The 27,657-nt window shown below is 42.1% G+C and overlaps 1 protein-coding gene across 2 annotated transcripts in view; it reads right to left on the bottom strand.

The window, feature by feature from the left end:
* Positions 1-27,335, bottom strand: part of p3h2 (prolyl 3-hydroxylase 2) — a 171,747-nt gene extending 144,412 nt beyond the window's left edge. For both annotated transcript variants that reach the window (XM_048541785.2, XM_048541784.2), the window contains exon 1: positions 26,894-27,335. In XM_048541785.2, coding sequence (XP_048397742.1) covers positions 26,894-27,292 — 399 coding nt within the window. In that variant the 5' untranslated portion in view covers positions 27,293-27,335. The remainder of the gene's footprint in view (positions 1-26,893) is intronic.
* Between the last annotated feature and the right edge of the window lie 322 nt (positions 27,336-27,657).

Genomic DNA, 27,657 nt, shown 5'->3' on the forward strand with positions numbered 1-27,657 from the left:
CTTTCAGATTTAAAAAATAATGTCCGTCCATCTCAACCTTGAATTTATTTGACAACCTAGTCTCTACAGGCCATCATGATAAAGAACACCACAGACTCACTCCCCTCAGAAGACATTCCTCCACATCTGATCAAATGGGCAACTCCTTACTTTTGAGGTTATCCCTCGGTCTTAGACTCTGGCAGGGGAAACAACTTCTTCAAATCTAACCTGTCAATTCTTGAGTATCTTGTATGTTTCAGTAAGGTCATCGGTCATTCTTTTGAATGAGAACGAGCACAAGCCCAACCTACTGAAGCCGTCCTTATAAAGCAGTCCTTCCTCACCCATGACAAACCTATTGAACCTTCACTGATCTGTCTCCAATGTCAATATACCCTTCCTTAGATAAAGGGATCAAAATTGTTCAGATTATTATAGCTGCAGTTTTAACAACAGCTCCCTATTTTGATATATTTCCCTTTGAAATAAATGCCAACGTTCTGTTTGCCTCCCCATTATCCACTGAACTTGGATGTTACATTTTTGTGATTCATGCACAAGAACCCCCAATCCATCTGTGCTGTACATTTTTTTGCAGTATGTCCCCACTTGGACAACATTCAGCTCCTCTATTCTTCCAGCCAAAGTGCATAATCTCACATTCTCCCAGTTAATATTCTATCTGCCAAATTTTTGCGCATTTGCGCAACCCACCTGTTCCTAGAAGGATATAGGTGTAGGCCATTCAGCTCCTTGAGCCTGTTCCTTTAGTCAACAGAGTTATGACTGGTCTGGTGTTCTTCAGATTCTTTCTTGCCCTTTCCCCTTGTCCTCGATTCCAGTACTGAACATAACTATTCTAGCCTTAAGTATACACAAGAACTCTGCATCCCACCAAACCACCAACCTGCCCCCCTCCCCTGTAATTCCTCCCCCCTACCCCAACTCTCTGTGGCAAGGAGTCCCAAAGACTCAAACGTTTAGAAGAAATTCCTCTTTATCTCAGTCTTAAAATTGCAGCCCTGTATTCTGTGACTATACCTGCTGGACCTAGATCTCCCATGTGGGAAACATCTCTGCATTCACTCGATCAAGCCCCTTAAGAATCTTATATATTTCAATGAGATCTCTCTCATTCTTCTAAGATCCAGCGTGTAGAGTTGAAACCTGTTTAGCCTTTGTTCATAAGACATTCCCTCCACATCTGGGATCATCCTAACAAAACCTCTTGATTGCCTCCAATGAAATAAATAAAGGAGGCCATGGTTGCTCACAGAACTCTAGACGCAGCCTCACCAGCACCTTGTCCAATTGCACCGGGACTTCTCTACTCTTATATTCCAATTCCTTTGAAATAAGGGTCAACATTTCATTAGCCTCTCTAGTTACTTGCTGCACCTGTGTGCTAGCCTTCTGTGTTGTGTTCAAGTACCACTATCAACACCCGTGTCCCACTAACCCGACCCCAGTCCCTTTGAGTTGCAGCTTCCTCCAGTTACTCTTCATTTAAATAATATTCTGTTCTTTTGTTCTCCCTTCCCAAATGAACAACTTTGCATTTTCCCCCAAATTATCTTTTCCACTTGCCAATTTTACTTAACCTATCAGTCTCTGACTGTAAACAGTCTGTACCTACCCCTCTCATAACCTTCTGTTCCATCTAATTCAAACTTTATTAACTGGCACATATGGGACCAGAAGTGTGGCAGTTGATCAAATATTTCAGATAATCAAGATGCCATATAATCAAGGTAAAAACACATACTAATTAATAGAAATGCAATGCAGGGGGTATACACACCACTTTATTTACAACATAAACCACAAATAATAATGCAACTTTACCCTATATAAAACACACGGGCAGAAATATTAGCAAAAAAAAGTAGCTCTGTTTGTGACTGAGGTTGTTGACTTGCTTAGCGAGCTAGCTTGCTTTTGTTCAGAAATTTCATCACCACACTAGGTGACATCAGTGGGCCCTCCAATGAAGCAATGTTGTTCTACTCCACTTGGAATTTATACTATCTGGTCTGTTATGGTGAGATGTGTCATTTCCGGTTTTTATCTGTATGGATTCATATATAGGATCCAATTCAAGAGGTTTGTTGATGGCATTACGGGTTGAGAGCCATGCCTCTAAGAATTCCTGTGTGTGTCTATGTTTGGCTTGGGCTACTACGGTTACCTTGTCCCACTTAAACTGATGGCCTTCATTGTCCAAGTGTACTGATATTGAGATGAGAATCTGTTGTGCCATTTTGCTGCTGGCTGATGTTCATGTATTCCAATGGCTCGTTTCCTTCCTGACTGTCCGATGGAATGTTTATGGCGGTCATTGTGTGGTATTTTGTAAACCACGTTGGTTCTGTATGTTGTAGGAATCGGGTCATTCATCCTTGTAAGCATTTGTCAGAGTGGCTGTGGGCTCGTGGACTACCATGATTCCTAGTGGTCTCAGGAGTCTTGTTGTCAGTTCCGATATGTTCTTGAAATAGGGTGGTCTGGCCAGTAGCAGTGTGTTACGGCATACTGTATCCTCTTGTTGTTGTCTGTTCAGTAGGTGTCTACGGATGAAGTTGTGGGGATATCCATTCAAAAATCTGATCTAAAAAGATCAAAACCGGAAATGACACTACTCACCAGAATGAGCCAGGCAGTATAAATTCCAAATGGAGTAGAACAACATCACTTCATTGGAAGTCTCACTGATGTCACCTAGCATGGTGATGAAACATCTGAATGTAAACAAGCTATCTCGGCAAGCAAGTCAACATCATCATACCGGCAGAGTGTCTTCTCACTCACACCCTGACATCCCTGTAGATTGCCATAGACCTTTTATTTGAGATGAAGTTGACATAAAATTGACTCAAGTGTTGATATTTCATACAGTCATTTGATTGAACAATGAGTACATTTACACTGAGGCAAATAAATTAAAAAATGTAATAATTGGACAGAACAATACAGTAAACTTTGCAGTTGAGGTATATGGTTTAAGAACAGTGCTGGTTAAAACAAAGTTTCCTGTATTTTTGTGCCATCTACAAATTTGGCTACAGTACATTCATTTCCGTCCTCTATATTTAATCCATATTGCAAACAATTGTGATCCCAGTGGAACCCACTGGTTACAGGTCACCAACCTGAAAAAGAACCTCTTATCTCCCCTCTGTTTCCTGCCCGTGAGCCAATATACTATGTACAACACTGTGGGCTGTTATCTGACAACTTAATCTTTTTTAAGGTACTGTTGAAAACCTTCTGGAAGTCCAAATGCAATGTATCTAGTGGATCCTCTCTACCCACTCTGGTTAATACTTCCTCGAAAAAAACTAACATTAGTCAGATCCGATTTCATTTTCATGAAGTCATGCCAACTCTGCTTGATTAGATTATGACTTTCTGAATTTTCTGCTATTAATTCCTTCATTGATTCCAATACTTTAGCAACAGTAAATATTAGGCAAAACAGCCTTTATGTACCTGCTTTTTGCCTCACTCATTTTGAACAAGGAGGTCACATTAGGAGTTTTCCAATCCTCTGGTACTTCTTCAGAATCCAACAATTTTTGGAAAATTACAACCAATGCATCTAACAACTCTTTAGCCACCTCCCAATCTATTAGTTAGTACAATTCTGAGGAAGGGTCACCGGACCTGTTTTGTTTTTGTTCCTGATTTACAGTATCTGCAGTTCGTTCGGTTTATATTAATGTAGAACCTCCAACACCATGGACTCTTATTAGATAGCGTAATGTGCGATATCCTTCTTTTAAAATGATTCATTCTCAGGATGTGAGCATTGCTGGCTGAACCAGCCTTTACTGCCCATCCCTAGTTGCCCTCAAGGGCATGATGGCAAATAGCTTTCTTGAACCACCGCAATCCATGTGCTATATGTAGACCCACAATGCTGTTAGGGAGAAAATGTCAGCAGTAACACCCAACAACATTGAAGGGAGTGATATTTTCTAAGCAGTGATGGAGAACGGTTTGGAGGGGAACTTGCAGGCGGTGTTCCTATGGATCTACTGCCCCTGTTTTCTAGACATTAAGTGGTCATGGGTTTGGAAGGTGGTCTCTAAACAGCAATGGTGAATTTTTGAAGCACATCTTTTGGGTGGCACACCACTGATGCTACTGAGTGGTAGAAAAAGTAAATGTTTGTGTACATAGTCCCAAATCAGGCTGCTTTTGCCTGGATGGTGTCAAGTTTCTTCAATGTTGTTGAAGCTGCACACATCCAGTCGAGCGAGAAGTGTTCCAATACACCTCGGACTTGAGCCTTGTAGATGGTGAACAGGATTTGGACAGTCAGGTAGTGAGAGACTCGCTGCAGTATTCCTAACCTCTCACTTCCTGTAGACACTGTACCCGAATATGGCAATTCTAGTTGAGGTTCTGGTCAATGGTAACCCACAAGATAATGATAGTGGAGGATTCAATGATGTTAAATGACGGTAAATGTGCAAGTAATATCGAGACAGGCAGTATAAGCTTTGTTAAATATGTGAAAAAAAGAATATAGAAGCCAAAATTAACTTGGATCCCTTTGAGAATGAAGCAGGAGATTAATAACAGAGAGCTAGGAAAAGGCAGGGGAATTAAACTATTGCTTTACATCAGACATAGCCTTATCAAAACCCTTCTGAAAACCCAAAACATTATATCCTTTTCTCTATGCTGCTTGTTAGCTCCTCAAAAATTCAAATAAATTTGTAAGGAATAATTTCTATTTCACGAAGCCACGCTGACCATGTCTGATAATATGATGTATCTCTAAATGCTCTTTTTACTACACCCTTTATAATAGTCTCACATTTTCCCAATGACAGATATTAAGCTAAGTTGCCTACAATTGCCTGCTTTTTTGTCTCATTCCACTTCTAAATAAAAACATTTGGATAGGAAGCCTTCCAATTCACTGGGATTTTTCCAGAATCTAAGGATGCTTCAAAGATTAAGACCAGTATATTCACTACCGCAGTAGCTACTTCTTTTTATGTCCTGGGATGCATCCCATCAGACTCAGAGGGCGTGTTTATCGTTAGCTTCATTGGTTTCCTCAAGCACTTTTTCCTCTAGTGGTAGTTACTATATTTAGTTCCACTCCTCCTTTTGCCTCTTGATTATTTAGCATCACCAAAATACTATTAGTGCAGTCCATGGTGAAGACTGATATAAAGTAATAGTTCAACTCCTCTGCCATTTCCTGGCTATGTGTTATTAAACCCCCGCCTCATTCTCAAAAAAGGGGCCAAGTTAACTTTGGCATCTCTCTCCCTTTTTACATATTCAGTGAATCTCAGCTGCCCGGCTTGATTTCTGTAGCAAGTTTACCCTCGAAGTTTACCGTTCTTACTTTTGTAGATTTTAAGATTTTTTAAAAATTCCAATCCTTCGGCTTCTCACTAATCTTTCCCATATTGTATACTTTTACTTTCAATGTGACGTCATCTTTAACTTCTTGGCTCACCACACTAATTCCTTTCTTATCCTTTTCCTAGAATCTTTCTTTCTCACATGATAGATCTTTCTTGTGAACAATGAACTATTTCCTTAAAAGGTCTGCTATTGTTCCTTAACTGTTTTTACTGCTGAACTCCTTCCTCACTCCACTTCAGCAAGTAATGTTCTCATTCCTTTGTAACTGTTTTTATTTAAATCCGGCACAGTTGTTACTGACCCAAGTTTCTCCCACTCAAATAGAATAATAAATTTTACCATTTTATGGTCTCTATTCCCTAGGAGATCTTTTACTCAGATCATTAAACCTGACTCATTACCTATCACTTGATCTAAAATACCCCCTTCCCTAATTGGATCCACAACATAGTTCTAAGAAACTATTCCGAGTATGCTCTATGAATTCCTCCTCATGGTTAGCTCTGCCAATCTGACTATCCCAATCTACATGAAGGTTAAAATTATCCATGATTAATTGACTACTGTATTTACATTACCTACAGACTTATTCTCTGTCCTACTGTATAGTTGTGAGGGATCTATGGACTACTCCTGCCAGTGTCTTCAGATTTATTTCTCACCTCCAAATATGTGGATTTTCCATCCTCCAATTCAAGATCATTTCTTGCTATTATACTTATCACATCCCGTATTAACTATGTTATCCCACTGCTGTCGTCATTCCTCATCGGTTCAAAAAGATATATCTCTGAATATTTAGTTTCCAGCTTTAAAATCCTTCTAACCAGGGCCCTGCAATAACAATAAATGCAGGCTAATGGGAATAGTTTTCCACCACATTTCTTTTGTTCTATTTTCTATGTACATTGAAGTGAAGAAACATTTATTTTGTGATGTGTCCCCCATTTACTGCTATTTTGATGATTGTACACTCCACCCCGTCTTGTTCTGTTCATTATCTTAATAGTTGCTCTCTAACACTACCATATCCTCTTGCTTTGTAAATCTACACTTCCCCTGTCCCAAACCCTATCATCCCAACCCCATTTGTTTAAAGTTCTCTTTACAATCCTACTTATGGATTTCCCAGGACACCAGTTTACAGCATGGTTGAAGTGAAGCCCATCCCACTATAACACCTCCAGTCTACCCCAATATTGGAGCCGGTGCCCCATGAACTGAAACCCATTCCACCTAGTTCAGTCTTTGAACTATGCATTTAACTGCTTGATTTTAATTTAACCTATACCAGGTTGCCTGCGGCTCAGGTAATAATCCAGAGATTATCATCTTGGAGGTTTTGCTTTCTTATTTAGCTCCTAATAGTTCAAAATCTTTCAGCAGAATCTCATTTCTGGCCTTAGCAATTTGGTTGGAACCAATATGGATGACAACAACTGGATCTTCCCCTGCGCTCTCTCCCCAAGTTCTTCTCCAGCTCCACAAGAATGTCCTTAACCCTTACAAAGGGCAACGCAATTGTCAGGACTCCCATCGCAGCTGGGGAGAAGAGTATCAATCCCGCTAATGATACCGTATCGTACCACCACAACAGTCCTATTTTCTCACCCCATGAGATTGGCTCTGTGAGCCAAGGTGCTGTGGTCAGTCTACTTCATCCTCCCTGCCACTTTTGCCTATATAGCTTGCAAGCACCTTGTAATACTGGACAAGGACTGTGGCTGGCATTCCTCAATTGCAAGAGCCTTGTTACCCATATCTGTATCCCCCGCAGTCACACCCTGCTGTCCCTGATCTGACTAATTTTGAATTACCTCGTCTGAGGGGCATGACCGCCTTCTTGAGCGGTGTCCAGGTGATTCTCCTCTTCCCTGAAGTTGCACAATGTTTGCAGCTCAGATTCTAGCTCTTCAACTCTGATCCAAAATCCCTCCACCTGCAAATACTTGCTACAGATGCATTCACTCTGAATGACATTGGTGTCCAGTAGCTTCCACTTACTGCAGCAGGAATACATCAGTTGTCTTGTCATCGCTATTATACTTGCTTTTTAATTTTAAAGTACTCTAGATGCCTTGCTCTTTACACTTTAGTATAATCATATCTTTTTTTTACAAAAAGTGTTTTTTTTTTAAAGAAATAGCTGGGAAAATAAGAGATAAAAACTGAAAACCCAAACACAAATCTGAAGGCCTTACCTTTACTTAAAAACTAGAAATATTCACAAATCCTCCTTACCGTTAACTTCTTTCCCTGCACTCATGTCATGCTGTGGTTCATGGCATTGCTCCCCTGCTGCTCTCACTATGGCTCAGTCTTTCAATCCATGCCATTTATCCTCCCCCACTCCACTCCTACTGTGGGAGATTTTACTAATGCTTACTACAAGAAATAAAGATCCTTTGTTCACCTTTGCAGCAAATTCCCACTTGAACCAAAATTTCCAGCAGCATGCTCATTCAGCCTTCATCTCAATCGGTAGTCTCCTGCACATTGGCTGTGCTCCTTATATCAATGCTGCTTTGTATGGTAATTGTACTATTTATGTTCAGTGATGTGCAGTTCTGTGGCATCATTGCATGGTTGCTCCAAGGTCCTGTTGTTTATTGTATAAACAAACATACCCTTGATGCAATAACAAAACACTGGCAATGCTGAAAATTGAAGCAAACACAGAAAATATTGAAATTACCTGGCCCTTTCTCTCTCTCCAGAGGTGCTGACAGACCTCTCCATTTCTTACAAAGAAATAAAGAGCAAGAGGATGCCATTTGGCCCTTTGAACCCGCCCTGCTGTTCAAATTGTTCATGGCTGATCTCTATCTCAGTACCATATTCCCATTCTCTCTGAACACTGCAGTCCTTAAGTTCTATAAATGACGACTTTCAGTTCTCATTCCAACTGTATTTCTAGTTACTTTTTGTAGCACCGTAAACAAGACTAGACTTTGTGAAATCAGCAGACAAGCAAGCAGAAGAGCTCTAAACAAACACTAAAGATGAAAAAAAGGTATATTCCTTTAAAAGCCCAGCGTGATCGTATTCAACTAAACCAATTCCACTGGTGCAACTGGAATTCATACCATCTGTCCATCATAAAATCAGGCAGAAAATCCCAGGCAGGCAGAGTAGTGGGAACATTCCTGGCTCCCAGTCATTACTTGGATGAACTCCCAATCTTACTACTTCACATACGTGTAATCCTCAGCTAAGCGCCAGCATAAGAATTCCAAACACTTGCGAGTTACTCTAGGGTCCTAGAAGTTGGGATTTCACTCCAAAATATTTAAAATGAAGAAACATTGAGATCTTTGTTCAAACTTTAAGAACCCTCGATTCTTCAAGACGAATGAAGCAGACACAGAGAGGTGTCTTGATTTTAGACTATTTCAATCAGAATGGTGTCAGCAGCCCAGAAGAAAGGAAAATAAAAGGAGAGCGGTTTTAATTTAAAAAAATCTCAAGTCCAGCTTCCAAACCAAGGTAGTAAATGGAGAGGCTGAGGCATCAGGGCCCTGGAGCAACCTTGCAACGATGTCACAAAGCTGCACTTTGCAGAGCATAAATAGCACAATGTGAATGGCGTTAGGACATGGTCTCCAGAAGACCAGTTCTTACTAAAGTAACTGTTATATCTACAATTGCCATGTACGGCAGTATTCTTTGTTAAATGTGCATTAAATGGTGCTACTTTGAAATCTATGCTTGAAAATTGTTCTCTACTTCTTCCTCAGCCAGTCAGGAACCCAAACTCAGTGTATCATCAAACTTTACAGCTAAAAAACCAAAAAGGCTGCTTGTTAAACTGTGGACAGTGATTAGGGGACATTTCAATTAAAGAAAAAGATTGAGATGAGACAGAACATCCTTGTGCAGGATGGATACTAAATTAGAGGACAGAGTTTGACTCTCACTGTGAACGGTATTCCATGGGATGGAAACATTTGAATGAACAGTTGAGGCACAAGTTTTGTCTAAGAGGTATTTCGCACTCCATAAAAACAGAAAAGGACTTAATTGTACACATGACATTAGATGGGCAGGAAAGATAGCATTCACATTTAAACATTAACTTCTCAGCTTTTATCATTAGAATTACAAATGGTAAACATTAAACAAGACAGATTATTTTTGTTAAATCTGTGCAGTACCTGACCTGTGGTTCAGTGGAGGGCGCTACGAATGAAAACAAACTGCTGGAGAGAAATTGAGTCATGAACACGAGCCACATTGGACTTAAAACATCAACTCTTTCTCTCTTCACAGAAGCAGCTAGGCCTGCTGAGTTTCTGCAGCACTGTGTTTTGGTTTCAGATTCTCCTGAATTCGTAGTATTTTGTTTTTGTTACTGCGTAAAGGAGGCATTACTCAGGATCTAACCTTGTGCAGCATCTAAGAAACTATTTTTAAAGTCACCCGGTACAGACACTCCTCTCTGGTACGTGGGAGTTGGACATGGACTCGCTGGCCCAGAAATAGGAGCATTTCCACCGTACCACAAGAGACCCTCTGGTTCAGGGATTTGCAGAGGCACCTAGCAATTGATGAACATTGGAAGCAGCTGAATCAGGCCGTTGTCCAGCCCTACAGACGGCATCGGCCTCCCTATGTGACAGCACTCTTCAGGAGGAACCAATGCCACAAAAAGACTTGTCCTTACCTCACAAAAAGCAAATGGCTACCAACATTAAAACCACTCAGCCAGGCTGAGTTTGGTGTCTCGTCGAAACGAGATCATCCAAAAGGATTCTACAAATAGATTTGAGCAAGAGAGCAACTAGAGAGAGAGAGAGAGTAGGACCCATTAAAGATCAACAAGATCAACTTTGTGTTGAACCTCAGACGATGGGAGAGATCTTACAAAAACATTTTGCATCAATTCTTACTTTTGATAAAGAAATGGAGACCAAAGAACTCAGGGACATAAATAGTGATGTTTTGAAAATGGTTTACATGAGAGAAAAGGAAATGTTGGGAAGTCTTAGCAAAAAAGGTGGATAAATCTCTAGATCTGATCAAATGTATCCCAGGAATTTATGGGTGATTAGGGAGGAAATTAAAGGGCATCTTACAGATATATTTGTATCTATAAATACAGGTGAAGTCCTGGAGGATTGGGATGTGGCTTATGTTGTTCCATTGTTCAAGAAAGTCTGGAAGGAGAAGGCTAGAAATTCTGCGCCTGTGAGTCTGACATCAGTGGTGGCTAAGTTGTTTGAAGTGATTCTGACAGAGGGGATTTAAGTGCATTTGGAGAAGCAAAGATCAATTAGGGATAGTCAGCATGGTCCTGTACGAGGAACATCATGTCTCGCAAGCTTGGGTTTTTTTTGTGTAAGTAACCAAAAAGATTGATGAGGGCAGAGTGGTACATATTGTTTACATAGTAAAGTCTTTGACAAAGGTCAACATGGTAGTCTAATTAATAAAAGATGGATCACACGGGATTCAGGGTAGGTTTGCCAATTGGACACAAAATGGGTTTGATGGTAAGCAACAGAGGGTGGTGGTGGAGTGTTATTTTTTGCACTGGAGGTCTATGACCAACAGTGTTCCATTGGGATCAGCACTGGATCCACTTTTGACTGCCATTTATATAAATGTTCTGGATAAGAACACAGAAGGCATAATTAGTGGGTTTGTGGATAACACCAAAATTGGTGGTATAGTGGACAGTGAAGATGGTGATCTAAGATTACAAAGAGATATTGATCATTTGGGTTAATGGCCTGAGGAGTGGCAGATGAAGTTTAATTTGGATAAATATGAGGTATTGCAAACAAGGGCAGGATTCATACAATTAATAGGAGGGCCCTGGGTAATGTTATAGAACAGGGAGACCTAGGGATTTAGGTTCATAAATCTTTGAAATTTATGTCACAGGGTGGTTAAGAAGGCATTCCGCACACTTGACTCCATTGCTCAGGCCACTGAGTAGAGGAGTTGGGACATCATTCTGAGATTGTACAGGATGTCAGTGAGGCTTCTTCTGAGGTACTGTGTGCAGTTCTGGTCACCCTGTTATAGGAAGGATATTATTAAAGTTGGAGAGGGCTCAGAAAATATTTACCAGGATGTTGCTGGGAATGCAGGGTTTGAGATATAAAAATAAGACTGGAAAGGCTGGGACGTTTTTCACTGGAGCATAGGAGGTGGAGGAGTGACCCTGTGTAGGTTTGTAAAATCATGAGGGGCATAGACAAGGTAAAAGCAAGGGTATTTTCCCTCGTGCAGGGGGTTTGTTCAAAACGAGGGGGCATATTTAAGGTGAGAGGAGAAAGATTTAAAACGGACATTAAATGCCATTTTTTATTTTTACACACAGAGTGGTTAGTGTGTGGAATGAACTGACAGAGGAAGTGGTGAAGGCAAGTACAGCTACAACATTTAGAAGACATTTGGATAAGTTCATGAATAGGAAAGGTTTGGAGGGATATGGGCCAAGTGCAGGCCAGTGGGACTAGATTAGTTTGGGAACATGGTGAACATTGACTGGCTGGACCGAAGGGTCTGTTTCCATGCTGTGTGGCTCCATGGTTTAGATCGCTGAAAGGCAAAGCAGGTTTTGTGGGCTGATGGAGCAGATTCTGCTCCTCTAACTTTTGGACCAGGGCTTAAACTCCGGCCTTCTGATAGGAGTGTTACCACTACACTTCAAAAACAGAGACCACACAATGCCAGGAGGATAAAATTGATGAAATGGGGTTTGTTATTGTGACTACACTTGCAAACAGCACCAGTGGGAACCAAGTTGTGGTACAAATTAACTTTACCTCAGACTCTAGGTGGGGCAGAGTGAAAACACAAACATCCCCTTAAGTGATTACTCAGGATTTGTGCGCATAAAGCCCAACTGTTTTGAAAAGGGAGGGCATGAATTCAGCAAGTCAGTGGATGCACAAAACCCACAGAAAGCCGACATGACAAACCAATTCCAACTCTGAGAACAGATAGCTGTTCATATGCTGCATGAAAAACAGTCCAACCCCAGAGGGCAGATGCTCCCTGTCAAACAAACAATGCCATGTAGGAATATTTAAAATCTTATGAAAGATTACATTACTAGCCCCGAGAAGCCAAAAATATACCACTCAATCAATTCATATTTTCAGTCCCAGGAATTACTCTACTTTCTGACTCCATTTACCTAAATCATTGATATTTCTCCCCCACAGAATTAAACAGCCGGACTTCTTTAATGACTCTCTCAACTCTTGCATGGTTTTAGCAAACAAACAATTAGTTTCATTTTTCAACCACTTTAATCAAACACTGTGTCGCTTCAAATCACTCTTGGTCTGTTATCTAAATACAGAATACTTCAGCTCGATTATCCTATGATTTTGTGAGACCCTAAAATGGAGATTAGAACTTCGCAAAACTCATTTATGGGATGACAGGGATGAAAGAACCAAGAGTAAAAACAGTGACCAAATTCGGGTAATTGACGTTTTGCCAGCATAAAGTCAGACAGCATAGAATGAGGCCATTCAGTCCATTCTCTTCACTGACTCCACATGTTTAGATCTTAATTAGGAGTTTATTAACAAGTATCTTACCACAGGACTTATGAAAAAATATCAATATTCCACATGCTCTGAATTATCATTGCCTACACTATATTTAAAAAAAAATATATAAAGGAGACTCTTCAGCCCATGATGTTTGTGCTAGTTTTTGGAAAGAATTCTCCAACTACTCACATTTACCCAGCCTTTTGCCATGGCCCTGCAATATTTTTTCCAAGTACTTATTCACATCGTTAACAGAAGTCCTTAAGTCTTTTTCCAAAGCCATTAAGTACTATGTTCCTAATTGCAACCCTGATATCAAGATGGTACCATTGAGCCCCAGCCCTTCCTCAACTGTGGTGTTCAGAAACAGACAACACTCCACTGTATCAGAGATAATGGGAACTGCAGATGCTGGAGAATCCGAGATAACAAAGTGTGAGGCTGGATGAACACAGCAGGCGGCAGCATCTCAGGAGCACAAAATTGCTGTGTTCATCCAGCTTCACACTTTGTTATCTTGAACACTCCAGTGTAGACTGAATCAGTGATTCATGTAGAATTAACATGTTTTTCCTTCATATTTTGTGTTTCTATTTCCAACAATGTCTAAAAGAAAATTCTAATAAATGAAATGATCATAATATCCTGTCCGTATAGAAGATGATTTGTGTTTAAAAACAGCTCCAATTTCCACAAAAAAAACATAAGCATCTTCAGTGACCCCAAGCTTCTTATTACTCTGCTGCATGAGTGCAGATTTGTTGGAGCCTTCACCTAGTGAGAGAGAATCAGGAGGTATGGTACAAACACAAAAGTTTGAGGTACAGATACAGGGTTTAATTTAGAAACAAAAACAAGCTGGAGCAGGCCAGCTGGCCTCCTCCTGTTCCTACGTAAATCAATAGCGTTTGATGCTGGTCTCACTCATGCAAGAGGAGCATAATGTTGTATTCAAGCTTCTGCCTAGTGATTTACACATGGATGTTCAAATGATAAAAACTTTCATTGGCAAGGTAATTCCTAGATGACAATACATTCAAGATAACAACTGGGTGGACAAACCAGGAGAGATTAAAAGGATTTGTTCCCACATGTTATGAAATGCAAAGTTATCGTTACGTTCCAGGTTAAAACCACTACCTTTTATTTAGAAAATGAAAAGACTGTGAATCCTGGGTACAGCACATCATTGAAAATATAAATAATTTAAAATTTTGGATTAGGTTAATCAATGAACTGAGAACAAAAGGAGGTTCAAATTTGGCACTTTAAAAGCTTGTGTGTTTCAAATATCAACTCTTAGTTAGAAAAGCTTTACAAAAACCCTTCTGGAAGTCTGATCACAAAAAGGTCAGCATTGGTAAACACTGCAGGATATTACTATCCTGTAATGGATGATCAACCAGAACAGAGTGCCAAGCAGTCTGTGGCCAGTGTTCTGCACAATAGGTTTACATTTGAAATGTTTCAGATTTGGGTTATCCTGCAAAAACACACACACGCACGCACACACACCACATACGAAACAGAGCACACCTAACAGCATCTGTTTACAGAACGTAGTAAATGTTTCATGTCTTATGACTCTTCTTCAGAAAAACCCTCCCTTCAAGAATAAAACACTGGACCTTTTCAAAGGTAATGAAAAATCAGGACAGTTTATTGAAAACAGCTCACTGAATGAAGTTAATAGAACAGCAGCTATCCACATGTCTGATGTACTAACAGGTCCACCTTATGATGATTGGACACCTCCTGGCACCATTAGTTTCTTATTTTATTCATTTTTTCAACCCATATTTAACCACAATTTCTCCCAAAAATGTTATATTACTGGCTTAGGTACCAGGCTACAACATACGGGGCAGTCGGTGGGTGAAGCAAAGATTCCCTCAGTTCATGACCTGGATTCCAATTCAACTCAGTCTAGCAGGAGGTTCCTAAAAAAAACCACACACAAAAACCCTTAGACTATATAGCTTGTGCATGAGGGGAAATAGGACGAGGGACAGATAGACAAAGACAGAAGCTCCACCCTCTGAGTCTCAAACTCAAAATGCAATCATTGGTAGTTATGAGTTGAGTGAATTTTGGAAATATTCTAATGCACAAAACTGTGACTATAACCTTAAAAGTTCAAGTTAATTAACACAACAAAAAAAAAAATCCTGCTTCTACAGTCCTACCTTTCCTCCCACCAATGGGTCCATTTGTCACTGCACACTCTCAGTGATCTTTGGGTGACTGAATGCAGTTCATTGGCTATATTCCAGAAACTTTCATAAAACAAGGCATCTTATGTCTAAGCTATGAAAAAAAATACCAGTTACTATCAGAGTTCAAGTGACTGAAAGCAAGTTTGGCCTTTGACAGGGAATGATTAGATTGCAGCATCTCAATTATTCTGAACAGGCAAGAAAAGGCTTTGTTTCCACAACACATCCATTAAAAAAGTCAGCGCTGTTAATATTACTGTTGGAAGTATCAACCAGGGCTGTGCAACATTCCAGAATGGGACTTGCACTCATGACCTAACTCAGACATGACAATGTTATGTGCTGAGTCTCAGCTAACAACTAATTAAACCATGGTTTCAATGAAACCAGTGCTTACAATAAAAAAATTCGTTGAGAAATTAAAAACTAGAACATCTCAGATACGAAATGCAAACCAAATTGGTGAAGGTAAACTTGACAATGTCAGGTTCTCAGCTACAACAGAAAAACTGCTTCTGTTCCCTGATGATTTCTTCACTCTGCAGAAAAAGAGTCAACAACATGTATTTATCTTTGAGGAGTGGCCCAGCACCGTCAAATCTGTCAGTTAAACATAATGCTAATGAAACACAGTCATTTTCTGTTTGAAAAGATATTATTTGATCAGATCTAGATCCACTGCAGAGGCACCACTTCCTCAAATTTATATAATCTACACCTGTTAAACTTAATCCATCTTACTTCCAGTCTAAATTACTTTCCGAGTTACACACTGTCTGATAATGGGGCTGGAACACAACAAGATTAACTTCATTAGTACTCAGGGCCCTAAACATTAAAGCCTAGTACACATTGACAATTCAAATATGCCCTCAGATGTGCTCAATATTGACAGAGGAGAAAAAAAATGACAAAGGTCATCAGTAATTGCATCTGCCTCATCAAAGCAGAGGAAGAATAACAACATTTCAGGGCACAGTATCTGATGTATTACCCACAACTAGCAAGCATGTTATTCATTAAGTACATTTCAAAATATTCAATGACCACAATAAGAAGACTTCTAGGAAATAAAGCATGAGATGTGGGCACCACTGACCAGGCCAGAAACTATTATCCCTAACCTCACTCGCTGTGGGGAAGCGGATGGTGAACTGTCTTTTTGAACCACCGCAATCGCTTTAATGTAGATCCTCCTAACAGCATTGTGTGGTGTAAGTTTCACGATTTTGACCCAGCAAATGGAGGTACAACAAGGTATTTTCAAGTCAGGATGGTGAGTGGTTTGGAGGGGAATTTCCACAGACTTACTGCCCTTGTTTTTCTAGGATGAAGTGGAAGGCAATTGCAATTTAAGCTTAGGATACCCAGAGCAGATTGGAGGAAGGCAATTCGTACATTCTGGCTCAAAACATGGAAGAAGGATAAGTGTAGCAGTGACAGGTCAGACAGTTTAACCTCAGTGAGGAGGAAACTTGGAGAAATAATAATCCACTTGAAAGTTTTGAAAATGGTGACTTGGGCCAGCGTGGATTAATAAAGTCAGCAAAAAAAAATGGTTCAGGCCAAACAATGTTTGACTAACTTGTATCAGTGATAATGGGAACTGCAGATGCTGGAGAATCCAAGATAACAAAGAGTGGAGCTGGATGAACACAGCAGGCCAAGCAGCATCTCAGGAGCACAAAAACTGACGTTTCGGGCCTAGATCCTTCATCAGAGTGCCTTCATCAGAGGGTCTAGGCCCGAAATGTCAGCTTTTGTGCTCCTGAGATGCTGCTTGGCCTGCTGTGTTCATCCAGCTCCACATTTTGTTATCTTTGACTAACTTGGTTGCATTTTTTTGAAAATGTAAAATGGACAGTGAAGGTACACTGTCTATTTCAACTTTCAAAGATACTTCATACAGTCTCATGCTTAATAACAAAGTTGAAGTTCATGGGAGGGGAAAAAAAAGTGTCAACGTGAATATAAAATAGACTTGAACTGTTGACCTGAAGGCAGATGCATGGGTATTGGGATCTTGCGAATAGTCAAAGTGTTGTGACCTGATACTAGAGGATAGGGAAGGAGGTAGTTCCCAAGTATTCCTCAACCAAGGCAAACCAGCACTGTTGCATTAATCCAATCCACACTAATCAGCTAGCTCACTGAGGTTAACAGGCCCACACAAAATTGGCTAAGGGATTTAAAAAAGAGTAAATTGCTGCTTTTTCAGATTGGAAGGAGGGAAATAATGTAGTATCTAGGTTTCGTACTAGGAGGACTCCTGTCTTTAAATTTACACTAACAACTTAGACTTAGGGAGATGAGAGACAAATCTGGAACTTAAAGATGAGAAAAACTGGGGAATGCAATAAAAACATTGGGGATAATGGTGGTAGGCTTCAAGAGGACACACTGGTTGAATGTGCAGACACATGGTGGATGAAATTTAACAGCAAAGTACATGGTGATAACAGGTGATACGTTTTGGTGAGGAGGAGGAGAAACAAGACAATTAAAACTGCATACTTCTAAAGAGAATTGAAAATAATACACATTCTTTATGGAACTTTGAAGGCAGAAATTAGCAAAGCAGTTCCTGCAGCAAAACTCACACTGGAATACCATGTTCATGTTAGGAAAAACAAGACAACTTTGGAACGAGTACAAAAATGATTGACTGCAACATTTCCAATATTGGGCAGCTACAGCTATGTGATACATTGGAAAAGCTGGGACTGTTCCTTTTGGAGGACAGATGGCAATGAAGAGATTTGCCAGCATTGTTCAAAATCATGAAAGATTTCATTTAAATAATTAAAAGGAGAATTTGCTTCCAATGATTGAAGGGGCAGTAATCAGTGGACGCAAACTTAAAGGGCATTAACAAAAGAACCAAAGGCCAAAAAAAATTGATTGGGATGGGGAATGCATGGTCTATTGTAGTAGGATTCACAAATTGACGGATATGAGATTGCCAGCACTGACTCAATGGGTCAGTTGGCCTCTCAGTGCTTTAAGATTCTATAACCAGATAGCTATTTGTACCTGAACTGGAATTTTGTGGCTATGTAAAGACACTTTGTTCATACTTTTCATTTTGCACTTATCAGGACAATTGGCAAGAAATACTGAGTAAAGGGAAACAGTATTCTTATGCTAGATAACAAGGTGTGGAGCTGGATGAACACAACAGGCCAAGCAGCATCAGAGGAGCAGGAAAGCTGACGTGATGAAGGGTCTAGGCCCGAAACATCAGCTTTCCTGCTCCTAACATGTTGCTTGGCCTGTTGTGTTCATCCAGCTCCACACCTTGTTATCTCAGATTCTCCAGCGTCTGCAGTTCCTATTATCTCTGACAGTATTTTTATGCTGTATGAGAAGAACATACAGATTGTTCGGGAAGTGAACTTAAATTGACAGGGGCATTACAATGGAGAAGGCACCAGTTGAATAATGATTTGCATGATGACTGTCGGGTAACTGCCAAGTTTTGTTTAAATTTATACTGGACACATTGCAAGCCAAAGGAATGAACCAATCTGAACCAATGACCAGAGAATGGCTGCCAACTATTTTGCTGAGTTGAAACCAGTGCAGTGAATGTAACCTCATCCCGCCCCCTTTACCTGTCCGTCCTCCCTGGACTGACCTGTAGAACATAGAACATAGAACATAGAACAATACGGCGCAGAACAGGCCCTTCGGCCCTCGATGTTGCGCCGACCTGTGAACTAATCTAAGCACCCCCCCCCACACTATCCCATCATCATCCATATGCTTTTCCAAGGACTGTTTAAATGCCCCTAATGTGGCTGAGTTAACTACATTGGCAGGCAGGGCATTCTACGCCCTTACCACTCTCTGAGTAAAGAACCTGCCTCTGACATCTGTCTTAAATCTATCACCCCTCAATTATGCTATGCCCCCTTGCACAAGCTGAAGTCATCATCCTCAGAAAAAGACGCTCACTGTCCACCTTCTCAAATCCTCTGATCATCTTATATGTCTCTATTAAATCCCCTCTTAGCTTCCTTCTCTCCAATGAGAACAGACCCAAGTCCCTCAGCCTTTCTTCATAGGGCCTGCGTTCCAGACCAGGCAACATCCTGGTAAATCTCCTCTGCACCTTTCCCAATGCCTCCACATCCTTCCTGTAATGGGGCGACCAGAACTGCACGCAATATTCCAAGTGAGGCCGCTCTAGTGTTTTGTCCAGTTGCAGCATGACATCACGGCTCCGGAACTCAATCCCTTTACCAATAAAACCTAACACACCATAAGCCTTCTTAACAGCTCTATCAACCTGGGTGGCAACTTTCAGGGATCTATGTACATGGACACCAAGATCCCTCTGCACATCCAAACTATCAAGAATCTTTCCACTGACTCAGTATTCTGCCTTTCTATTATTCCTCCCAAAGTGAATCACCTCACATTTATCCGTATTAAACTCTATTTGCCACCTTTCAGACTAATTCTGCAGTCCTATCTCCTTCCTACCTCCCCATCTACGCCCAACTTTACTGGCTCCATCCCCATCTCCTTGGCTAGTCTGACTCCTCTCCATCTATCTTCTCCTCTGTCCATCTTCTATCCACCAACCCCCCTCCCTATTTATTTCAGAATTCCCTTCCCTCCCCCATTTCTAGGCCCAAAACATCAGCCTTCCTGCTCCTCTGATGCTGTTTGGCCTGCTGTGTTCATCAAGCTCTGTACCATGTTATCTCAGATTCTCCAGTATCTGCAGTTCCTACTGTCTCTGAAACAATTTTAACACCACTGCGAAGCCTCTTCTAAGGATGGTACCCTGAAGACGTTACCCTCCTCCCTCTGGAAAAACCTCAGTGGATCTCACCCCCACTGCAACCCTCTCAGAATCTCTTCGGCCTTGAAACTGCTCGACCATGTCCTGAAGCAAACCAGGCACTGCAGCCACATTCACCTTTGTCCCCCTCTACCCACACATGAACAAATACTGCTCACGCTTGGATGTTGAACAGTTTTTCCACTGCCTCCGCCTCCGTGCTTACTTCTTCAATCGTGAGCCTAACCCTCCCTCTACTGACCCCTTCTCCACCTCCAACACACCCCCTCCTCCTGGACACCTCCCCAAGGACCCGCGGACAAGGGAGGCGCAGTTGTAGTATGGCACACTCATCTCTACATCACCGAGGCCAAACGCCTCCTCCTACCACTCCCTTGATCATGGCCTCACCCCCACCTACCAAACCAACATCTCTCCTACCTACTAACCTCATCCCATCTCCTTGACCCGTCTGTCCTCCCTGGACTGACCTAACCCCCCACCTACACTCACCTTTACTGGCTCCATCCCCACCTCTTTGACCTATCTCCTCTCCACCTATCTTCTCCTCTATCCATCTTCTATCTACCTCCCCTTCTCTCCCTATTTATTTCAGAACTCCCTTCCCCTCCCCCATTTCTGAAGGAGGGTCTAGGCCTGAAATGTCAGCCTTTCTGCTCCTCTGATGCTTCTTAGCCTGCAGTGTTCATCCAGCTCTACACCTTGTTATATCAGTGAATCTACGTGTTCTTTTTGTCTGCAAGACACAAGGCTTAGTATATTAACATAAGTAGCTTCCATAAAACACAACTGCACCACACTACAAGGCCGACTGACTTTGCAGAAACAAGAGAAAGAACATCTAGACACACTGTGCCTATTTCAACAAAACAAAACAAGGCAAGAGACAGGCAAACCTGGAAAGAACAGTCCAAATTAATTTTGGAAGAGAGTTGATTATTTTCACATTTGACATTGACACCCAACTCACCAGCACATGGCTATTTAGTTCATAACATCAGCCAAGTCCAAGTAACCTCTTCACTAGTCTCAAGTCAGGAAGTTCCTGGCTCACATATTTATTCCTGATTAAGATTTACTTGGATTGACTCCGTTGGAACTACACTTCAACCAAGATTCAACACATTCAAGAGTCATTTTGAGTTAACACCATGTAAATGACAGGAGTCATATTCCCCAACTGTGACTGTCCATCCCTAAATCTCTGTGGAGAAAGTGATGGTGAGCTGCCTTTTTGAACTACTGCAGTCCCTGCACATTGGGACGGCCACAGCGCTGTTAGGGCACAAGTGGCAGGATTTTGATCCAGGAACACTGAAGGAACAGTAATATATTTCCAAGTCAGGATGGGGAGTGGCTTGGAGTAGAACTTGCAGGTGATGTTCTCATTTATTTGCTGCCCTTGGCCTTCACAATGCTGGAGGTCGCAGGTTTGGAAGGTGATGTCTCAGGAGCAATTGAAGTCCTGCAGTGCATCTCATACATCCATTGCTTCTCAAATCACAGCTCTGCAATCAGTTCCACTCTCACTCACTGAGACAGCTGACTGAAATGTTTTTAACCCCCCCCCCCCCCGCATATATTGCGAGCTCGATCAGAATATATATTGTCAAGAGATAAATTCATTATTTACAAGAAACCAGTGTTGGAAACAGATTGTTGGTAAAGTGTTGGAAAAGGTTACAAGAGATAGAATTTACAATCATCTAGAAAAGAATAAATTGATTAGGGATAGTCAGCACGGTTTTGTGAAGGGTAGGCTGTGCCTCACAAACCTTATTGATTTCTTTGAGGTGGTGACCAAACAGGTAGATGAGAGTAAACTGGTTGATGTGGTGTATATGGATTTCAGCAAGGCATTCGATAAGGTTCCCCACAATAGGCTATCGTACAAAATGCGGAGGAATGGGATTGTGGGAGATATAGCAGTTTGGATCAGAAATTGGCTTGCTGAAAGAAGACAGAGGGTGGTAGTCGATGGAAAATGTTCATCCTGGAGTCCAGTTACTAGTGGTGTACCACAAGCCTCGGTGTTGGGTCCATTGCTGTTTGTCATTTTTATAAATGACCTGGATGAGGGCGTAGAAGGATGGGTTAGTAAATTTGCAGACGACACTAAGGTCAGTGGAGTTGTGGATAGTGACAAAGGAAGTTGTAGGTTGCAGAGAGACACAGATAAGCTGCAGAGCTTGGCTGAGAGGTGGCAAATGGAGTTTAATGCAGACAGGTGTGAGGTGATGCACTTTGGTAGGAGTAACTGGAAGGCAAAGTACTGGGCTAATGGTAAGATTCTTGGTAGTGTAGATGAGCAGAGAGATCTCGGTGTCCATGTACACAGATCCTTGAAAGTTGCCACCCAGGTTGACAGGGTTGTTAAGGAGGCATACAGTGTTTTAGCTTTTATTAATAGAGGGATCGAGTTCCGGAACCAAGAGGTTATGCTGCAGCTATACAAAACTCTGGTGCGGCTGCACTTGGAGTATTGTGTACAGTTCTGGTCACCGCATCATAAGACAGCTGTGGAAGCTTTGGAAAGGGTGCAGAGGAGATTAACTAGGATGTTGCCTGGTATGGAGGGAAGGTCTTACAAGGAAAGGCTCAGGGACTTGAGGCTGTTTTCATTAGAGAGAAGAAGGTTGAGAGGTGACTTAATTGAGACTAATAAAATCATCGGAGGGTTAGATAGGGTGGATAGGGAGAGCCTTTTTCCTAGGATGGTGACGGCGAGCACGAGGGGGCATAGCTTTAAATTGAGGGGTGAAAGATATAGGACAGATGTCAGAGGTGGTTTCTTTACTCAGAGAGTAGTAAGGGAACGGAACACTTTGCCTGCAACGGTAGTAGATTCGCCAACTTTAAGTACATTTGAGTCGACATTGGACACACATATGGACGTACATGGAATCGTGTAGGTTAGATGGGCTTCAGATTGGTATGGCAGATCGGCACAACATCAAGGGCCGAAGGGCCTGTACTGTGTTGTAATGTAACGTTCTATGTTCTATGTTCTACCAAGCAGTGAAGATTTCCCATCTTTGTACTCCCACAGAATAGAGGGTTTAATGAACTCAAAGACCCAGACAATGTGGTGGGCTGTAGAAAGTTGACTCAGCCTCTGGTATCTGCCAGATGTTAATCTCCAAACTCCATTCATGAGGATTGCCTGGGACAACTTTCAAACCTGGGGTCTAACTCAGACTCATTCAGCCATCAGCTCCATCCAGAAGCTGCAGTTATAGGTGATATGTTACCCTCTATCCTCAGGCCCTACCAAAAAGGCTTTTGAGATGATACCTCAACACAAACTGTTCAATAAAAATAGAACCCATGCTAGCCAAGGCAAAATAGTACATTGGATCCAAAATTGACCTAAAGACAGAAAGCAGAGTGTGACTGTAGACAGGGGTATTTCTGTGCGTGGAAGCCTGTTTTTATTAGGGTTCCTGAGGGCACTTGCTGTGTGTGGTTAACATTAATGAATGGACTTAAACGGACGGATCTGATCAAAATGTTTGTCGATGACAAAAGATTGATAGGATGGAAAATAGTAAGGAGGATAACTAAACTGCAGGAGGATATCAACAGACTGGTCAAGTGGGCAGAGTAATGGACAAATGGAAAGAAACCTGGAAAAATGAGAGACAATACTGTTAGGGAGAGCTAAAAGGCAAGGGATTACACTGTAAATGGTAGGGCCCTGGAAAGTACTGAAGATCAATGGGACTTTGATGTGCATTTCCATAGATTCCTGAATGTAGGAGGGCAGGTAGTTAAAAGGTGACTTAGAAGGTATATTGAATACCTTGAATGCATCTCTCGTATTTCCTGCAACTCATCCCTCATACCCACTCCCCGCAATAACAACCAAAACAGAATCCACCCCACGCCCTTGTCCTCAGGTAACACCCCATCAATCTCCGGATCCAATGCATCATCCTCCAGCACTTCCGCCATCTGCAATCTGACCCCACTATCGAAGATATTTTTCCCTCTCCATCCTTATCTGCCTTCTGGGTGGGACTACTCGCTCTGTGACTCCCTTGCGCACTCCACACTCCCCATTAGCCCCACCACACCCGGCACTTTCCCCTGCAACCGCAGGAAGTGCTACACCTGCCCCTACACCTCCCCTCTCACTTCCATCCCAGGACCCAAGAAGACTTTCCACATCAAACAGACGTTCATCTGCACATCTGCTAATGTGGTAGACTGTATCCGCTGTCCCTAATGTGGCCTCCTCTACATAGGGGAAACCAAGCAGAGCCTTGGAGACTGCTTTGTGGAACACTTACGCTCGGTTCACGACGAATGACTGCACCTCCCAGCTGCAAACCATTTCAACTCGTCCTCCCACTCCTTTGATGACATGTCCATCCTGGGCCTCCTCCAGTGCCACAATGATGCCACCTGAAGGTTGCAGGAATATTCCGTTTGGGAACCCTGCAGCCCAATGGTATCAATGTGGACTTCACAAGCTTCAAAATCTCCCCTCCCCCCAAAACTGGCCCAGCTCGTCCCTGCCTCCCTAACCTGTCCGTCCTTCCTCCCACCTATCCACTCCTCCCACCTCCCAACCTCATCCCCATCTCCTTGACTTGTCTGTCCTCCCTGGACTGACTCACCCCCACCCTAACTCCCCAACTACACTCACCTTTACTGGTTCCATCCTTGCCTCTTTGACCTGTCTGTCTCCTCTTCACCTGTCTTCTCCTTAATCCATCTTCCATCCGCCTCCACCTCTATTTATTTCAGAACCTCCTGCCCCTCCCCCGTTTCTGAAGAAGGGTCCAGACCTAAATGTCAGCTTTCCTGCTCCTCTGATGCTTCTTGGCCTTCTGTGTTTATCCAGCTCCACACCTTATCTTATATTGATACCTGCCTTTATTAGACAAGGGATGGAATGAAAGAGCAGTGAGGTCATGCTGGAACTGGATGAAACACTGATTAGGCCACAACTAGAATACCATCTGCAATTTTGGTCACTTCTTTACAGGAAATATATAGTTGCACTGAGGTGCTGAGGAGACTTAACAGGATACTGTTTGGGCTGCAGGGTCTGAGCCATGAGGAATGAATGGATGGACTGCTGCTCCAAGGAAAACAGCCCCAAATATTAAAGGTGGATACAAGAGGGTGTAGAAGATTACGGGAGCATTAGATAGAAACACTGCCTTTCTACCCAACTTATTAATACAGCGGTTAATAACCAGGGGCATAGCTTTGAGATAAGAGGTAGAAAGCCAGGAGAACTGTTCGGGTGAACTTCTCATTTACACAAGGGTTTCACAGATTCATGTAGTACAGAAAAGGCTCTTCAGACCATCCAGTGTTCTAATTCCAATTTCCTAAACTTGGCATAGACCCTTGAGTGTTAGGAGTCTGGAATTCACTATAAGAAAGGGTGGTCAAGTCAGACACTGTTGTAACATTTAAGCCGCATTTTACATATTCACTTGTGTGCTTATAAGCTCCAGCGCAATGGGCCCAAAGCTGGAAAGTGCAGTCAGATCGTTGTTGATGAGCGCGAACATGATAGGTCAACAGCCCCTTTCCATGCTGTTAACATCTATGACATTTACACTAAGTCTCACTCTGTGCTTGCTGAATAACATTGCTCAATTGGGAGCCAAAGTCTTGATGTTAAAATTCTCATCCCGCTTTTCAAATCCCTCCATTGTATCACTCCTGTCCACCTTGCCAATCTTCAACATCACCACCTCCAGATCTCTGCACTCGTCCTATTTTGGTCTCTAATTTTATAATTGCTCCACGATGAACATCTCTTCAGCTGCCAAAGTCCAATCATGTTTAAGTATTCCCTCCCTCACTTTCCCTCCTTAAAGACAGTCCATTCAATTTAGCTCCTTGAGGAATCTCTGCTCACTTTTCCTAATAACTTGTGTTTCATGGTTCACAAAATGTTCAAATAAAATTTGATCATCTTATTACTTTAAAGGCACTGTAGCAATTCAAGTTATTGTCATGATTACAACATGTTTAAACACAGCAATCTGGTCAGGAGTCACATGTGATCATTTCAAAGTTAGATTGATTAGTATTGCATCAAAAATGTCCTGAACATCCTGGTGAAGTCAACACAGTGTGGAGCTGGTGGAACATAGCAGGTCAGACAGCAGCAGAGAAGCAGGAAAGTCAACATTTCAGGTTGTGATACTTCATCAGGACTGTCCTTACCCAAAACATCGACTCTCCTGCTCCTCTGATGCTACCTGAGCTACTGTGTTACTCCAGCTCTACACTGTATTGACTGACTCCAGCATCTGCAGTTCTTGCTATTTCCGACATTCTGGTGAATCCTTGTCCATGCCCCCGGGTTACTCATTCAGTACTGCTGAGGTAAGCTCTAGCCCTGAGCTACCCAACTAACAACTAGTTGCCACAGAACACCCAAAGCAGCTGACTGCTCTGACATCAGGAGCATCCTGTCCAGATCCTGATTTAATTGAGCTCACACAGGGCACCAGCCTATACACAAACCCTCCTTCACTTCTCTGACACACATTCAACCCTTGGGGCAACGACAACCCTGTTTAAGTTTCAATATCAACACCTCTTAAATAGGGTGATAGAGTACCCTCCTTCCCACTCCCCTGCCAGCGGGATACTTCCCAGCCCCTGTGCTCTGCTAGCTGAGGGCTCAGGCTAAAGCTCAGCTGAGGAAAATAAAGCTCAGTTATAGCGACTGAGAATCCAGACGCAGACTGTGACAGTCGCTCACACTTCAGGCTTCCTATAATTACAGACAGGATAAAAGTAGAAACGGAAAAAATAAAACCGCTTTTAAACATCGGCACTTGGGAGGAAGCCGAGATATAACATACAGGACACGAGTTCAGCCAATTCACAAACTTCTAACCCTGTGGAAGAGAGCAAATCCAGCAAACCTTCCCCCTTCATGCTTTCCTGAACAGTTCAACAGCAACAGTTTATTCAGTCCTCTGCGTTATCAGTACCTTATAATAGGCCAACTGTAAGTAGTTATAGACGATACGTTTCTGGAACTCATGTGCAACCTCCTCACTGACCCTATACATAGAAGCTGGACCCATTCGCCGTGACTCACACTCCTGGATACAATGAGCTCTTCTTAAGATAACTGCAAAGGACACGAGATTGGGTTCGGCTGCTTCCTGGAGTATGTGCTGCTTCTCACACTGCAGCCGGCACTGTACTTTAATACTCCTGTATTGTGTATAGCTGCGAGTAGCCTCTTCCATGTAGTGAACAACACCTTCCCAATCATTTCTGTAATACGCCTGGATTCCCTCCTCATACAGCAAGTCAAACGGTTTCAGCACTTCCTGACATTGCACAGTACAAAGGGACAGCGTGATCAGAAATGTTCTCATCATTGTCTCTTTGCCCCTCCACCCATTCACTCCAGAACTGCTTCTGATTCTGTGCAGCTTGTTAAATACACTATTGAGCCCAAACCAAATCAACTCCGAGAAATAGATGCAATTCAGGCCGATTAATCATTTCCAGATGGTAGCTATTCAGAGCTCTCAGGCAAGAATCCCTGCCATCTAGATGCAGGAATGTCAGATTCTAACAGTAACCAATCTCCCAAACAGTGAACAAAAGATTTGACAGAGAAATAGGCCAAGGCGGGGAGGGGGGAGGGGGTGTTATATTGAAGGGAAAACTTAAATTGATTAGGGTGGAATGAGAGAGATGGGGCACATGGAGAATTTTTTTTAAAGGCTTGTTTAAGTGA

Source organism: Stegostoma tigrinum, chromosome 14 (genome assembly GCF_030684315.1).
Source record: "Stegostoma tigrinum isolate sSteTig4 chromosome 14, sSteTig4.hap1, whole genome shotgun sequence".
In the NCBI taxonomy this organism is placed as follows: domain Eukaryota; kingdom Metazoa; phylum Chordata; class Chondrichthyes; order Orectolobiformes; family Stegostomatidae; genus Stegostoma; species Stegostoma tigrinum.